This window comes from Palaemon carinicauda, chromosome 19 (genome assembly GCF_036898095.1).
Source record: "Palaemon carinicauda isolate YSFRI2023 chromosome 19, ASM3689809v2, whole genome shotgun sequence".
Lineage (NCBI taxonomy): Eukaryota > Metazoa > Arthropoda > Malacostraca > Decapoda > Palaemonidae > Palaemon > Palaemon carinicauda.
The window spans coordinates 15,249,761-15,267,260 of record NC_090743.1 but is presented as its reverse complement, the minus strand read 5'-3'; the positions used below and the strand labels follow the sequence as shown (position 1 = coordinate 15,267,260).

Below are 17,500 nucleotides of genomic sequence, written 5' to 3'. Positions count from 1 at the left end.
CGACACCGTTACCGATCAGAAAAACAGACATGATTATTCAGGCTCTTTTTTAGTGCAAGGGAAGAGTGAAGATACAGCATAATTTATACACAAAAATGAACTATGTACGATCGTGTGACACACGGTTGGTACAACTGTACGTAAGCCTTAAACGTATGCCTACAACAATGAAATTCTTAATGATATTTACAATGTAAAGTTCGTAGTTAAGGAATCATAATAGACGAGTATCAATAGGCAAAACTGAAGGAAATAATGTTACCCAGTTCATCCAATTTAAAAGTTTCTCAGTATTCCTAAGTAACTCTAAAAGATATCTATGAAATTCTAATTTCTTCCCCTTAAAAAGGTGCGTCTATGTCTCATATAAAGAATATTTTTTTTTTTCTCTCTCTCTCTCTCTCTCTCTCTTCTCTCTCTCTCTCTCTCTCTCTCTCTCTCTCTCTCTCTCTCTCTCTCCTCTCTCTCTCTCTCTCTCTCTCTCTCTCTCTCTCTCCGCATAATAATCCGCTCTCCACTTTACCTAGAGAACTTGCTCATGAGCATAGCTTATAAAAATGTTTCAAATTTGATGGATGACGCACTCGAGCTGCTAACAAGCGGTATTATCAGGTATTAAAAATTGAGAGAGAGAGAGAGAGAGAGAGAGAGAGAGAGAGAGAGAGAGGAGAGAGAGAGAGAGAGAGAGAGAGAATTAAAAGCCATTATAAAAAAAAACCTCTTTTCAATTTTATAAACGTGATGCCTTTATTTAATGTTTAAGCTATCTAAAAAAAACATTAACAACATCAAATATGAATATGAATTAACAGGAACAAATTTCATATGTCAAATAGGCCTATAAAATTTGCCTTTTCTGCGATAAACAAAACAAGAAGGATTAAATCTATCTCATTACGAGTAATCCCTAGTAATCTCATACGAGTAATCCTTACTAAGCTATCCCTTCATTTCTCTTCTCATTTGTTTAATCGGTGAAATATTTCTCCCATTTAGGACTGCTAGAATTTTCTCCCACATGAAAAGAATACGTTCTGGGTGCTCGTTTTTGACAGCTGGTGGCTGGTAAGGGTGATTACGAGCGTATTTTGATATAGGGAACTTCTAATGAAAAGATAAACATGAAATTGTTAGCGTTTTTTTTATAAAGGTTTAAAGGTCACTCATGAATGGCAGAGGCTAGAGACAGTCACAATGCCCTAGAGACTGGCCTCGCATATATATAATCAGCGCCCAATTCCCCTCTCCACTAAAGCTAGGACCAGGGAGGGCCAGGCAATGACTGCTTATAACTCGGATGATACAAACATAGTCTCAAAACCACATTCCGAGATCAAAAATATGGTGAGGTACAGACACTATAAGAAACTATCGAGCTTGAGCATGTCTCGAACACCAGTCCAGCAGATCGCCAGAAAATTGAGAAAACCAAAAATAAATGCAAGTTTCCCTTATTGGAATAATATGAAAAAAAAATGAGTTTGTCAATTAGTAATAATAATAATAATAATAATAATAATAATAATAATGACAACAATTAAAATCAAGCATTGAAAAAATTGCAACAACAACACCAACAACAACAACAACAGGTCGAAGCGTTAAAAATATAGTAGTGCCTTGAGATCAAGCAAAAAAAAAAAAAAAAAAAAAAAAAGGATTTTTTTTTTCCATTTTCTCAAGCACCACACATCACACATCTACACCTTGAATCAGATCCATAAATATCATCACACACACAAACAACACACGACCTAACACGAGCGAAACACCTGTCAAAGGAAACGCCCTGCTGAATTCGTTGGTGTTAATTCCAGCATCCTGGAAGCTGTTTGCGCGCAACACGCGACCCGAGGGAAATCTTTGCTCGGGTTAGAGTTCAGCCTCCACAATTCCAGTCTGAGAATCCAAGTTCGCCATTTCTGGAGCCTTTTCCCTCGTCCCTAATGGCGTTTACGGATAAATGAGAGGCTGATAGATTCATCTTTTTGTCCTCTGGTTGAATAAGTGTGATTATAAAGCCTGCGATGTGTAATGTATGCGTGTAGTTTTGTGATAGGTGATGTAATTATTGGTAATTTTTTTTTATCTGGAGTGAGAGAGAGAGAGAGAGAGAGAGAGAGAGAGAGAGAGAGAGAGAGAGAGAGAGAGAGAGAGAGAGAGAGAGAGAGAAGGGGAAATTACATGAATGTGCAAGCACTTGTAATTACAAATTTACATATAATTATATATATATATATATATATATATATATATATGTGTGTGTGTGTGTGTGTGTGTGTGTGTGTGTGGGTGTGTGTGTGTCTTTTAGAAAAGGACGTTCCCAAGAATGTGAGTGTCATGATATACCATAAAAAACAGCTTTCTTGGAAATGGAAATGTATTTTAAAGGATGTTCCCAAGAATTCAAAACGACGAAAGCAGCCCTGTCCTTTCAGATCAAACCATTTTGGGCAGATATATCTGTACTAAATTTGTCGGCCTTTGCTAATGTGACCCGAACAAGGTTCGAGGTTGAAATAGCTCTTTTACAGGAAATAGTTATGGACATACTATTTCAAGTTGTACTCTAATCTAGAGTCTTTAGAAAGAAAATAAGCTACATTAGCTAATCACCGCAGATGGGGAAAAGCAGTACAGGATAACTACAAAAATACAGAGAAGGTTTAATTTAGGGTGTTCTACATTTTCAGATCCTCGTACTTCTGAGAATAAATATTATCAAACACGAATCTCATAATAGGGAAATTAAGAAGTACCTTACACAATGCGAGCTTTGGGCTTGGCTTAAAGCTGAAAACTATTTCTTATTCTTCAAACATTGACCGGCTTTCCACGGAATCACAGGAACAAATCTCCCATTAATTAACTTTATAATTCTTAGATTGAATTACATTTTGATTCTCAATAATAAATTTCCACTTTAAGTTTCCAGAAAGTGATGTTATTTCCATGAAGGTAATGATGCTTTCCATTTGTAATACTGTGACTGACATAAAAATCGTTGATACTGTTAATCATCCTTTTTATCATTCTCATATATATGAAAATAATGAAAAATAAAAAATAAAAATTTTGTTATGTGAATATAATTATATAAATTTCTTTATAATAATATACTTCTCCTTCCAATTATAAAATACGATACTATAAATACAAAGAATAAATCACGACAATTATCTCTCATACTGCTGTTACTTTAATAATAATGCTTTGTTAATTTTTCTTACGAGTTCTGCCATGAAAATGAAAGGATAATGCCCGAAAGAATATATCATCTGCTTTGCTTTGTGAACATATATATAAATGATATTACTATGATTATTTTATTAAGTAAGCCTGCTAAATTATATTCTACTATGTCTGATGTGATTTGAGATCAAAGCCCTCAAAAAGATATTCATTAGAAATGAGACTATAAAAGAGATTACTTGAGTGCCATTTGTGGATGAGATCATGATGAGGGGTAGATGGAGATGGTTTGGGCACGCTCTTCGCACTCCCCAAGAGATATTAGTTCACCAAACGTTCAGCTGGGCTCCACAAGGCAATAGAAGAGTCGGAAGACCCAGGCCTACATGGCTAAGGACTATGACGCGCGAAGTAGATGATGAATGGAGAAGTATTAAATTAAAAGCTCAAGATAGAGACGACTGGCCAAATCTAACAGAGGCCCTTTGCGCCAATAGGCGTAGGAGGAGATGATGATGATGATGTCTGAAGTACAGATGATTTTTGGATTTAAATCTCAGGAGACTGTTTATGTCACTGCGGCTCTGACACTATTAAATTTTTATGATTCTTTAGATAAAAAGCTCTTCTAGCTTTAAAGGTTGGTGACACCTGACTTAGAGAAAAGATGCTGCTAACGAGCATGAACTGGACTCGAACCCCAGTCCGGCCGATCACAAGGCAAGGACGTTTCCAAAAGGGTACCAGAAGGATTAAAGGAAGGTTTTTAAAATAAAAAGGTTTCCAAAGAATGTTTTTAAAATAAAAAAAAGGCTTCCAAAGAAGGTTTTTTATAATAAAAAGGATTCCAAAGAATGTTTTTAAAATAAGAAGGTTTCCAAAGAATGTTTTTAAAATAAAAAGACTTCCAAAGAATGTTATCAAAATAAAAAGGCTTCCAAAGAAGGTTTTTGAAATAAAAAAGGTTTCAAAAGAAGTTTTTCTTTAAATAAAAAGGCTTCCAAAAAAGGATTTTAAAATAAAAAGGCTTCCTAAGAAGGTTTTTGAAATAAAAAGGCTTCCAAAGGTTTTTAAGCATAAAAAAGAAAAAATTACCCTCGATCCGTCTTCGTCGTTTTCTTAGAATAAAATGAAAAGGCAAAGTCGATGGGCAGACTTTAAATGTAAATATCCTTTAGCCATAAAAGAGGTCGTCCATCTATCCCTGAAATTTACTGTATCAAAAGATCCGATTTTATTTGCATAATTCGAGACCATCGCCGGATAACAAGTTTGGATATTTACATTACAGGAGTTGAGATGTTTTAAGAGATTGGAAGTTGTGAGAGAGAGAGAGAGAGAGAGAGAGAGAGAGAGAGAGAGAGAGAGAGAGAGGAGAGAGAGAGAGAGAGAGAGGTATCATATACGATACTGATATATATGGTTGTACGTAGGATATATGTGTAAAAAAAAATATATATATATAATCCGCAGTTGGCCAGCGTAGTGAAGAAAACTGGCCAAACGCCAAACATGAATAAGGACATGTCTGAGGCTTTTGTCTTGCAGTGGACTCGAAAGTTATATATATATATATATATATATATATATATATATATATATATATATTATATATATATATATATATATATATATATATATATATATATAAAACCACACACATACTGTACATAGACACACACACACACACACACATATATATATATATATATATATATATATATATATATATATATACATATATATACACACACATATATATATATATATATATATATATATATATATATATATATATTTCCTTATACTTAATCATCAAACAATATAAAGATCTCCATAACCTTTGCTCAGGTTCCTGTGATCCGATACAAGCATTGCCATCTGTATGAGAGAGAGAGAGAGAGAGAGAGAGAGAGAGAGAGAGAGAGAGAGAGAGAGAGAGAGAGAGAGAGAGAGATGCTGGTCTCACCCTAACAAACCTCAAAATCTCTTATTTTCTTTTTCAAGATATTGCAGAAATTCGTAACCTATTCCTTCTCCCAATAGCTTACCGGCTTTTTAAAAAGACCAAAATAAGGTACATCTCTCTCTCTCTCTCTCTCTCTCTCTCTCTCTCTCTCTCTCTCTCTCTCTCTCTCTCTCTCTCTCTCTTCAAAGAGACTCTTTCACGAGGAGAACTTCTGAGATCTGAGACACATCTCTCCGCAACATGAAAGAAGAAAGAGAAAGAGCGAAAAAGAGGAAATCCGAAGATGTTTAGACTTGCAATTATATTCTGAGAAGGATATTGAGATGTATCTCACGAACATATCAGGACTAAAAAAGGAATATTTTTAGAATCGTTAAGAAAGTGTATTATTCTATCAAAACTGTGTTAAACATTTATATTTGCTATCAAAACTGTATAAACTTATTTTACTATAACAAATGTTAAATATTTACATTTAGCTATTAAAACTTATAACCGTATTTCACATTCAAAACTGTTAGAAATAAAAATTTTACTATAAAAAATGTTAAGAATCTATATTTTGTATTCAAAACTGTTATAAAATTATTTTACTATATAAATGGCAAGAATTTATATTTTACCATCAAAACTGTGTTCTACTATTCATACTGTTTAAAATGTATATTTTACTACCAAAATTGTCTTGACATATTTATATTCAACTATCAAAACTACTGTATATTAAAAATGTATATTTTACTATCAAAAACTCTGTTAAAAATGTACATATTGCTATCAAATATTGTGTTGAAAATTTGGATTTTACTATCAAAACTATTAAAAATGTGTATTTTACTATCAAAACTATTAAAATACATACTGAACTATCAAAACTTAAGAATACATATTTTACTATCAAAACTGTGATATAAATGTATATTTTACTATAAAAACTATTAAAAAATTAATATTGTACCATCAAAAACCTAAAAAATGCATATTTTTTTATCAAAACTATTAAAACAATGTATACTGTACTATCAAAAATTTAAAAATGCTTATTCTACTATCAAAACTGTGACAAAAAATTTATATTTTACTACCAAAACTATCAAAAACTATATACTGTACTTTCAAAAACTTTAAAATGCCTATTTTACTATCAAAACTACTAAAAAATGTATAATGTACTATCAAAACTTAAAAATGCATATTTTACTATAAAAACCACTAAAACATGTATACTGCTCTATCAAAACATTAGAAATGCATATTTTACTATCAAAACTATTAAAAAAAAGTATACTGTACTATCAAAACTTTAAAAAAATGCACATTTTGCTATCAAAGCTGTGATAAAAATGCATATTTTACTAAAATTGACCTAACAATTGTATTGTAACTTGTTAATGAAATTTCTCCGGTTAATCCCTCGTTTGGGATTTTCATAGGAAGTTGTTTAAGGTTTAATTTTCGTAAAGCCGAGACGTCATCTCTCTCTCTCTCTCTCTCTCTCTCTCTCTCTCTCTCTCTCTCTCTCTCTCTCTCTCTCTAACACACACATACACAAATAACAATCTTATCGTTGGTCATGATGTAACGTAATTGTGAAAAAAAAACTCGTTTAATTCTTTCAAAATGACAAATTGAAAATTAAAATATTGACGATTCCTAAATAAAAGATCAAATTTTTTTATCAATACCACGACAGATAAGTAAACCGAAGAAGAGATAAGAAAAGGCAAATTTAAAATGAAACTACTGAACAATACGAAATGCATAAAAGGTCAACACCTTGGATCAATACAACAACAGCAGAGAAAATATGGAGATAATTAGCTTGCTGCCTCTGTCCTGTTGTATTTCTAGGGTTGTGGTGGCCGATGTGGTAAGGTCCCTGACTGGTGATCACCAGGCTGTGGTTCAAGTCCCTCTAAAACACGTTATTTTCTTTGGTCGCTGCAACCTCGCCATCCTTGTGAGCTACGGATGGGGATTAGGGAAATCCTACAGTTCTATCTGTGGAGTCATCAGCAGCCATTGCCTGCCCCTCCTTGCTCCTAGCTTGAGTGGAGAGGGGGCTTGAGCGCTTGGTTAGTCTCTAAGACATTGTCCTGCTCGATAGGGAAATGTCACTGTCCCTTGCCTCTGCCATTCATGAGCGACCTTTAAATCTTGAAATGGCTTTCCTTTATTCGCGAGTAAAATAAAAAAAAAGAAGAAGAAAAACAGCGCGAGATGGAATACACTCACCAAAAGAACATTACCACTAATGACCAGATAAATGACCTACTCATCACTGCCTTCTGTGTAACAGCCTGCACCATCAAAGCCTACAATGAATCCACGTACTTCCTAGAATCTTTATTGCGTAACTGTGACCTATTGTGTAATTTCTAACGCCCAAGCGTAAAACAATTTTACGACTTGATCCATAGCGATCTGTGTAAAATCAGCCTTTACTTTACACAAAAGTCATTATAATTTCATTGGTTTATAATCCTTTTTTAATTATTTCCTGCACTTTTCAATTCGAATGGTATGAGATTTTCTTTCATATAAATTCAAGTGCTCTTTTTTTTTACTATAATAAAAATTGAATCTATCTAATATTACTGTTTTCAAAATAGAGACGAAGGACTTCTCTATGACAAGAGCAATTTTCTGTTACTTTTTCGAATGAAGAGAATTCTCTTCGACCTGACACGAATCTCTTTACACTTAGTCACCGGAGCAAGAATTATGAAGAAACTTATTATATTATATATAATTCTAAAATGATTTCAGCTTGCGGAAAGAGTTAGAAAAAAAAAAAAAACTTCAGGTGAAAAATAACGAGAAATTCTTGATTCAAATATTGCTATGGGTAAAAGTTATACGGAACCGTGAAAGTTGTAAAGAACTGTGGCACCGTGTTCGAAAGTCTCGGAATTGTTAGTAAAATAAAAATAGAAGGGAAAAATCATTCGTTTTAAGAATACATGGAAATTAACTTAGAGAATATAATGAAATGTGTAATGTGTGTGAGAGAGAGAGAGAGAGAGAGAGAGAGAGAGAGAGAGAGAGAGAGAGAGAGAGAGAGAAAGAGAGAGAGAGTGTGTGTGTGTATGTGTGTGTGTGTGTGTGTGTAAGATATGGAAATAGAATAAACTAGAACGGGCACTCGGTAGATGTAAACCTTCGCCTATATCGTGTTGTATACCACAAGGTTGGCAATTGAATTATGCACATCCCACCAAATTTCATGAGATTCGATCAAATTAGTTTTGAGTTATGCGAATCACAAACAAACAAACATATAAAGATTGGATATCAGATAAATAAATATAAATAAATAAATAAATCAATAAATAAATACACGTTTACCAAAACATAACCTTCGCAATAAAGTTGGCGAATGGTAAAAATGTTCAAGATGAAATCAATACAGGGTATGAATTTACAATGTAATGTTCTACAACAAAATCAACCCAATGACAAATAAATCTGAATTTACAAGTACTGGATTAGATGATAAAAAAAACAATTAGTGCTTTATATAAGAATAGTTTAATGATTAAGGCAATATTTTCCTTTAAACATTGGTTTTACAATAATCCAAGACTAAACTTCATAAAAGTAGATTTTCACAACAGAATTTAATTGAATCGAAATTTTAGGTCTTTAGCCAAGCACTGGGGCATCAAAGCGCTGTATAAGGCAAATTAATCAATTATACCCGTACAATCACGAGTCAAGGTTCTTGTATAACACAGCAAAAATTTATTTACTGGAAGCAGAGAGCAAACTCTCGGGGTACAGACAACCTTTACCACTAAGTATAGCAGTAACGAGGGTAACGATCTGTTTTGTCAAATAAACACAAAACATTCTATTACCTAGAAGCAGATAACATATACGCAAGATGAATGCAAACAACCTGTACTAATTTACTATGTATAGCAGTACCAAGAGGAACGATTTTTTTATCATATAACAAAAACAAAACAGTCTATTTACTTGAAGCAGAGCAAACACTCAATATGGGCATAGATGACCTCTACCACTATGCATGGCCGTAACAAATGTACTTAGTTTTTATATATTGATTGATTGATTGATTTAAAGTTTTCAGGCATCCTGAAAACTTTAAATCAATCAATCAATCAATATATAAAACCGGAAACAAAACATTCTGTTTACTAGGACCAACGTTTATATGGTTGGTTACAAAACAACAAAACTCTTATAAAACTCATTTAATTCATACCAATGAAAGAAGCATTCACAATGGAATTATTCAGGATTCAACAAAGCAGAAAAAGAATTCATATTAACGCGTTTCCGGCCATTTTTTTGAAAAACCATTCACTTCTGGGTAATATCCCGTCAAATGTATAAACATAAACATCAAGACCTATTGTATGGCGGGACAAATGGGCAAATCATCGCGGCTTTCTCTGTAATGGCCTGCTATCTTTTTCTTCCCCGCCGTTATCCCTACATTAAGGGGTCAGTTGGCTGATGCGTCCTCTCCATTGCCTTCTATCAAAGGCATCCTCTTCCCTACATTAAGGAGTAGGTTGTCTGATGACTCCTCTCTAATACCTTCGATCAAATGCATCCTCTTCCACCTGCTATGGAACACCCCAGAGTCAATATAGATCTCTCAAACACCCTACCGTGAAAGCGTTTACAGCGTAGAAAATTCCCCAGCGTAACTGTCTTCTGGGCACAAATAGGAAAAAGATACTTTATTTGTCATTGAACCAATTACATATCGCTCTCATAGGCATCATTACTATATCTATCATTACAGACTAAAACAATGCTCAAGGGGTTACACTAAAAAAAAAACGCTCAAGGGGTTAACTACTGCACTGTAATTGTTCAGAGACTACTTTCTTCTTGGTAAGGGTAGAAGACACTCTTTAGCTATGGTAAGCAGCCCCTCTAGAAGGACACTGCAAAATCAAACCATTGTTCTCTAGTCTTGGGTAGTGCCATAGCCTCCGTACCATGGTCCTGCACGGTCTTGAGCTTGGGTTCTTTTGCTTGAGGGTACAATTGCACACAATATTCTATCTTGGTTCTCTTCCTTTTGTCTTTTTTTTAAGTTTTCTTTGTTTATATATGAAATATCTAATTGAATGTTGTTACTGTTCTTACAATATTTTATTTTGATTGTTCATTACTACTCTTGGAGTTTATTTACTTGTTTCCTTTCCTCACTGGGCTGTTTTTTTCTTTTTTCCTTTTTTTAAGCCCTTGGGCTTATAGCATCCAGCTTTTCCAACTAGCGTTGTAGCTTCGCTCGCAATAATAATAATAGTATCTGGTACGATACCAAAGCCTTTATAGAGCTACATTATATTTCCATATATTGCTAAAAAAACACTTCTATATTCCTCAAACATCCAATCCCTATAGAGAATTCTTCCTGCGTATTCATGTCACGTCTATGATTCCCCAGAAAGAGTCAATATCAGTAAGTCTTTCTCGGTAAATGTTTCTGTCTGAATACCAGAAATGGGATATGCTTGACCGTAAATACGTTTTATCTAGTTTCTCATCATACTTACTATGATTTGTGAGGGAATTCTCTGGTAAAAATCACTTGAAATTTGTATGTTTACCCCTATCTATTCTGCCTAGTTTTCTGGAGACATATCATGATGATATTGTTTGTCAAGGATGAAAATATAATATCCTGATGACTAACTGAGTTAGTCTCACCGGACTGAGTTCCAATATATATATATATATATATATATATATATATATATATATATATATATATATATATAATGTATATATATATATATATATATATATATATATGCGTGTGTGTGTGTGTATAACCACAACAACAACGAATTCAACAGTTTCTAATCTACTGCAGGACAAAGTCCTCAGATGTATCTTGATTCATGTCTGGGTTTCGCCAATTTTCATCACCACGCTTGCCACTGCGGAATAGTGCCGATGGGAGACTTTATTCTGATCGCCCACAACAAACCAACCTAGCATGGGTGAACCTGACTACTACAGCTTTGCTAATCATGGCAATACACAAACCCTTCCACCACGGTAAGGTATCCCCACTTAAAAAGAGAGAATATATATATATATATATATATATATATATATATATGTGTGTGTGTGTGTGTGTGTGTGAGTGTGTTTGTTTGTGTGTGTGTGTGTGTGTGTGTGTGGGTGTGTTTGTGTGTGTGTGTGTGTGTGTGTGGGTGTGTTTGTGTGTGTGTGTGTGTTTATGTACCTATATTACCCTTAAAATCACATAAAAGAGAAATAATAAAGGGAACGCCCCTCCTATGCAACACTTTCTACCCTCATTAGGATTAATGGGAATATGATCTCCTTTTATCCCTTGTCCCCTACCCACACACCCTAGCCTTGCAATAAAGCTTTGCTTCCTCTATCCTGAAAATATCTTTATTAACTTCAAGTGACATTATGGACGCCATAACCTTCCGAGACGATAATATTTTTAAAAAGTGGCTGATGTAACACATTTAAGTTAAAACATAATTTTATAACATAATTTCAATTTTTGTAGGAATGTATTTTATAGAAAAATTTTGTCATTTACTCGGCGTCAGTGCTGTTGTGGCCTTATTGGTAACGTCTCTGTCTGGTGATCGCCAGACGGGGGTTCGAATCTCGCTCAAACTCGTTAATTCCTTTAGTATCTGCAACCTCACCATCCTTATGAACTAAGGATAGGCGGTTTGGAGGAGCCTATATTTCAACCTGCTGAGTCATCAGCAACCATTACCTGGCCCGTTTTACTCATAGCTTGGGAGAACAGAGGACTTGGGCGCTGATCATATATGGTCAGTCTCTAGGGGATTGTCCTGCTTGCTAAGGCAATATCACTGTCCTTTTTCTCTGCCATTCATGAGCGACCTTTAAACCTTTGAACCACTTGGTAAAATTAACAAAAATGCTTTAATCACGTGATTACAAGCAACGTTGCCAACAGTTCCTCTTTTGCTAAACACCAGTGTTAGCTGCTACAATATACAGCTGTCAGACGTCGCCTTAGCTTCCCGTGAAGTGTACAAAAATTAATGAAGCCGACTGTGCTCTTCCTCTTGCCCTTTGAGCAATTTTTGTTTTATTTTCCATAACTTTCCTGATTCATAACATCTGCTCTGGCACATTTCAACATGTTCAATATTTGAGATATTGAAAGTTTCATTTCCATACAAACACAACTTTCTTTTCATCGATGGTAATTAACATTGTTCTATTATTATTATTATTATTATTATTATTATTATTATTATTATTATTAGCTAAGCTACAACCGTGCCTAGAAAAGCAGGATGCTATAAACCCAAGGATTAAAAAAAGGAAAATAGCCCAGTGAGGAAATAAACCATATAGGCTATAGAAGTAATGAATAACAATATAAAATATTTCAAGATCACTAACGACGTTAATATACTGTAAATATATATATATATATATATATATATATATATATATATATATATATATATATATAAACGATGAAGTAAGAATATTGTGTTAAGTGTGGCCTCAAGCAAGAGAACTCTAACCCAAGACGGTGGAAGATCATGGTACAGAAGGCATCGCAATAAATGCTTGAAAATAGTCTCGAGAATATCAGTCCTCAAAACATAGCTTTGACTGAACGCAAAACATGCATACTTAAGACTTATCTCTCTCAAGGCTTCGAACATTTACTTTTCTTATAGAAAGACTTTTATCGTACAAGAAACTGACTATTAAGGGTTATGGTTTAAAGGTCACTTATGAATGGCAGAGGCAAGGGACAGTGACATTGCCCTATCAAGCAGGACAATGCCCTAGAGACTGACCATATATACAAATGATCAGCACCTAAGCTCCCTCTCCACAAAAGCTAGGACAAAGGATGGCCAGCAGATAGACCTATAGGCTCCCTGAAAACCCCCTTCCTAAGACTCACCTCTGCTAACCAAATCCAAGATTTATGAGGTTCAATAAAACCTTTAAGGAAAATGATTGATGTTATCAACTATTTTTCTATAAAATTATATTTTCTATTTGAGCAACGGCCTCTATTAAAGGATTAATGGTTTAAAGGCCGCTCATGAATGCACCATCAAGCAGAAAAATGACCTGGAGACTGACCATATAGAAATATGATCAGCGCCCAAGCACCCTCTCCACCCAAGCTAGGACTAAGGAGGGCCAAGCAATGGCTGCTGATGACTCAGCAGATAGACCTACAGGTTCCCCCAAAACCACCATCCTTAGCTGCTCACAAGATGGTGAGGTTGCAGCTACTAAAGGAACTAGCGAGTTTCAGCGGGACTCGTACCCCACATCGGCCACCACAATATCTTCAGATATGAAAAGGCAAAGTATTTTTCATAAATATAATTGAATTCTTCAGTTGTCGCTTTACTGAAAGTAAGCAAAGTGGAAAACCAGACCATAATATAAGGCTTTTCAAGTATGCCTGAGACCCTTTGAAAGAATAAATAAAACGAGAAATGATGATGTTGCAAAGACTTGTTGACGTAAACATCTTTCAAAGCTCAAAGGTATTCTTGTGGTCGAAAAAATCTCTTCTGAGAATAACGAAATCATGGGAGATTTCAAAATCACATATTAAAAAAAAAAATGTATTTTTTCTAGCTATAGAAATCTGAGTCATTTTAAATATTGTTAAAAGATTGAATATATTCGTATAAAAGATTATCATTATTATCTTTTTCAGAAGTAAAAATCCAAATAGGTACTAAACTAGATGAACATCACTTTTAAAAAATAAGAAAAAACAATGTATTGATTAATTGATCAGGATTTGACAAAGGTTCTCAAGCTGTGGAAAGTGAAGGAACCTAAAACAATATGATGCAAGTAAATAAAAACTAATAAAAACTATAACTAAATCATTTAAAACAAGACACCAACATTTATAGGTGGGTTTACACGATCGAACAAGTTCGTCGAACGGTTCGAAGAAAGTCTGTTCTCGCCTGACTTTTGTGGGCGGGGCTTCATTGTCCACCTCTTCAAACCAATCAACAAGCAGGTTCGACAACCGGGTTCGATGAACCATTCGACAGTGTAAACCCCGCTTAAGGTGAAGGAAACCAAAGAAAGAGGAGGAAAGCAAAAATAACTGATAAAAACAATGACTAATTACAACAACAACAAATGCAGCTGTTTCTAGTCGACTGAAGGATTGTCATGTCTGGGGTTTGGCCAGTTTTCATCTCCACGCTGGCCACTGTGGATTGGTGATGGTGGGAGACTTTTGTCTGATCGCTCACAGCAAAGTAACCTAGTATGGGTGTCCCTGACTAGTACAGCTTTGCTAATCATGGCGAGGCGCAAACCCTTTCACCACGTTAAGGTATCCTTATTCATAAATAATACCAAAATAAGTCACCGGCGACAAAGGTGAATTAAACCAAAACAAGATGACGTAAGTAAAGAATAACAGATGAAAACAACAACTAGATAATATCAAACAAGTCACCATCACTAACGAAGTACATGAAACAAAAGACATCCGAGAAATGTCCCGAAAGAAATCGATTTTATAGAGTCCTCTAGGTCACGCGCTCAGGGGAGTCCATTCTTTCAAAGGAAAATGCAAGACGGGAAGATGTATCCTCCAGATGAAAGGACGTCGATGCAAAGGGAAGACTTACACACGCTCCCCCCTTACAAGGGTCTGACGTCAGGGCTTTGTGTAAGCTTAAAAACGTTAGATAAAATGGAAGATAAAAAGGCCAGCGTTATAATAGCCATTTTAGGCTTGAAATACGTATTGAAGAAAGAGCTCGTATGGTGTATTCAAATATATATTTGATGATTTTTACTTCTTGGAAGAAAATGTTTGATTATCGCCAACGACTGGCGATCTGATGGACTGAGGTTCGAGACCGGTTCGAGCTAGATAGTTTCATAGAAACGTCCCTATCTGGCGATCTGATGGACTGGGGTTCGAGACCGACTCGAGATAGATAGTTTCATGGAAACGTCCCTATCTGGCGATCTGGTGGACTGGGGTTCGAAACCGGCTAGAGCTAGATAGTTTCAAGGAAACGTCCCTATCTGGCGATCTGATGGACTGAGGTTCGAGACCGGCTCGAGCTAGATAGTTTCATGGAAACATCCCTATATGGCGATCTAATGGACTGGTGTTCGAGACCTGCTCGAGCTAGATAGTTTCATGGAAACGTCCCCATCTGGCGATCTGATAGACTGGGGTTCGAAACTGGCTTGAGTTAGATAATTTCATGGAAACGTCTCTATCTGGCGATCTGATGGAATGAGGTTCAAGACCCGTAGTTTCCTGTAGTGTGTCTGCAGCCTCACAATCCTTGTGAACTAGGGATGATGGGTTTGGGAGAGCTTATCGGTCTACCTGCTGAGTCATCAGCATCCATTGCTTGGCTCTCCCTGTTCATAGCTTGGGTGCTGATCACGAGTGTATATGGTCATTCACTAGATCATGGTCAATGTTCCTTGTCTCAGCCATTCATGAGCGGCCTTTTATCATCATCTTTACAGCCACGCACAGTAATCCAAGTCTCGGTGCTATATCCTTTATATATCAAGATTAAAAGTAATTTTTCACATCGTAAATGAATGAATAAATGCCTCTATTGTATACTCTGGATTACATTTCTCCAATGTGTTTTCTGGATTACATTTATAGTTTCAAATAAGGAATTATCTTGATTACTTTACTCGAATTAATTCCCTGGATTACATTAAGTTTCAAATAAGTAATTCTCTAGATTACATTACTTTAAAGTGTTCTCTGGATTACATAGAGTTTCAAATAAGGAATTCTCTGGATTACTATACTTCAATGTGTTCTGTAGGTTACAATTAGTTTCAAATGAGGAATTCTCTTGATTACAGTACTTCAATGTGTTCTCTTGATTACATAAAGAGTTTCAGATAAGGAATTTTCTGGATTACATTAAGTTTCAAATAAGGAATTCTCTGGATTGCATTACTACAATGTGTACTCTGGATTACATTACTTTAATGTGTTTTGTGGATTACATTAAATTTCAAATAAGGAATTATCTGGATTACATTACTTCAATGTGTTCTATGGATTACATTAAGTTAAAAATATGGAATTATATGGATTGTATTACTTTAATGTGTTCTCTGGATTACATTAAGTATCACAAGTGGAATTTTCTGGATTACATTAAGTATCACAAGTGGAATTTTCTGGATTACATTACTTCAATGTGTTCTCTGGAATACATTAAGTTTCAAATAAGAAATTGTCTGAATTACGTTACTCCAATGTGATATCTGGATTACATTAAGAGTTTCCAATAAGGAATTCTGTGGATTACATTACTTCAATATATTCTCTGGATTACATTACTTCAATATATTCTCTGGATTACATTACTTCAATGTGTTTACTGGATTACACCAAGTTTCAAATAAGGAAATTTCTGGATTACATTACTTCATTGTGTTCTCTGGATTACATGCAGAGTTTCAAATAGGGAATTCTCTAAATTACATTACTCCAATGTGTTCTCTGGATTATGTTAAGAGTTTCAAATAAGGAATTCTCTGGATTACATTAGTTCAATGTGTTCTCTGGATTACACTAAGTTTCAAATAAGGAATTCTCTGGATTACATTACTTCAATGTGATCTCTAAATTACACTAAGTTTCAAATAACGAATTCTGTGGATTACATTACTTCAATGTGATCTCTAAATTACACTAAGTTTCAAATAAAGAATTCTGTGGATTACATTACTTCAATGTGTTCTCTAAATTACACTAAGTTTCAAATAAAGAATTCTGTGGATTACATTACTTCAATGTGTTCTCTAAATTACACTAAGTTTCAAATAAAGAATTCTGTGGATTACATTACTTCAAAGTGTTCTCTAAATTACACTGTTTCAAATAAAGAATTCTGTGGATTACATTACTTCAATGTGTTCTCTAAATTACACTAAGTTTCAAATAAAGAATTCTCTGGATTACATTTACTCAATGTGTTTTCTGGATTACATTAAGAGTTTCCTATAAGGAATAAAATACATTTTCGGGAAGGGAAAGACGTGACGGAGAAACACGAGGACGGATTATAAGGAAAGTTCCAAGAGACGTTTTGAGGAGATAATAAACAACAGAAGACGTCTTAGCAAGATCTCATTTCCATATCATTTATTTCTTTGCTTTTTATTTTTTAATAATGTTCGGTATAAGAGTTTTTATGATCTAATAAAGAGATAATAACTTTCGACATTAAAGTCGAGTTTAACTTTTTTCTTTTTATGAATGGTTGGTATGAAACATATTTTGGATCTAGTAAAGAAAAAGATATT

The 17,500-nt window shown here is 34.6% G+C and overlaps 1 protein-coding gene across 1 annotated transcript in view; it reads left to right on the top strand.

Annotated features, from left to right (window-relative positions):
- Positions 1-7,381: 7,381 nt before the first annotated feature.
- LOC137658911 (neurofilament heavy polypeptide-like) overlaps positions 7,382-17,500 on the top strand; it is a 15,192-nt gene continuing 5,073 nt past the window's right edge. Inside the window, exon 1 of the mRNA XM_068394031.1 lies at positions 7,382-7,532. Within this exon, the coding sequence (XP_068250132.1) occupies positions 7,382-7,532 (151 nt within the window). The remainder of the gene's footprint in view (positions 7,533-17,500) is intronic.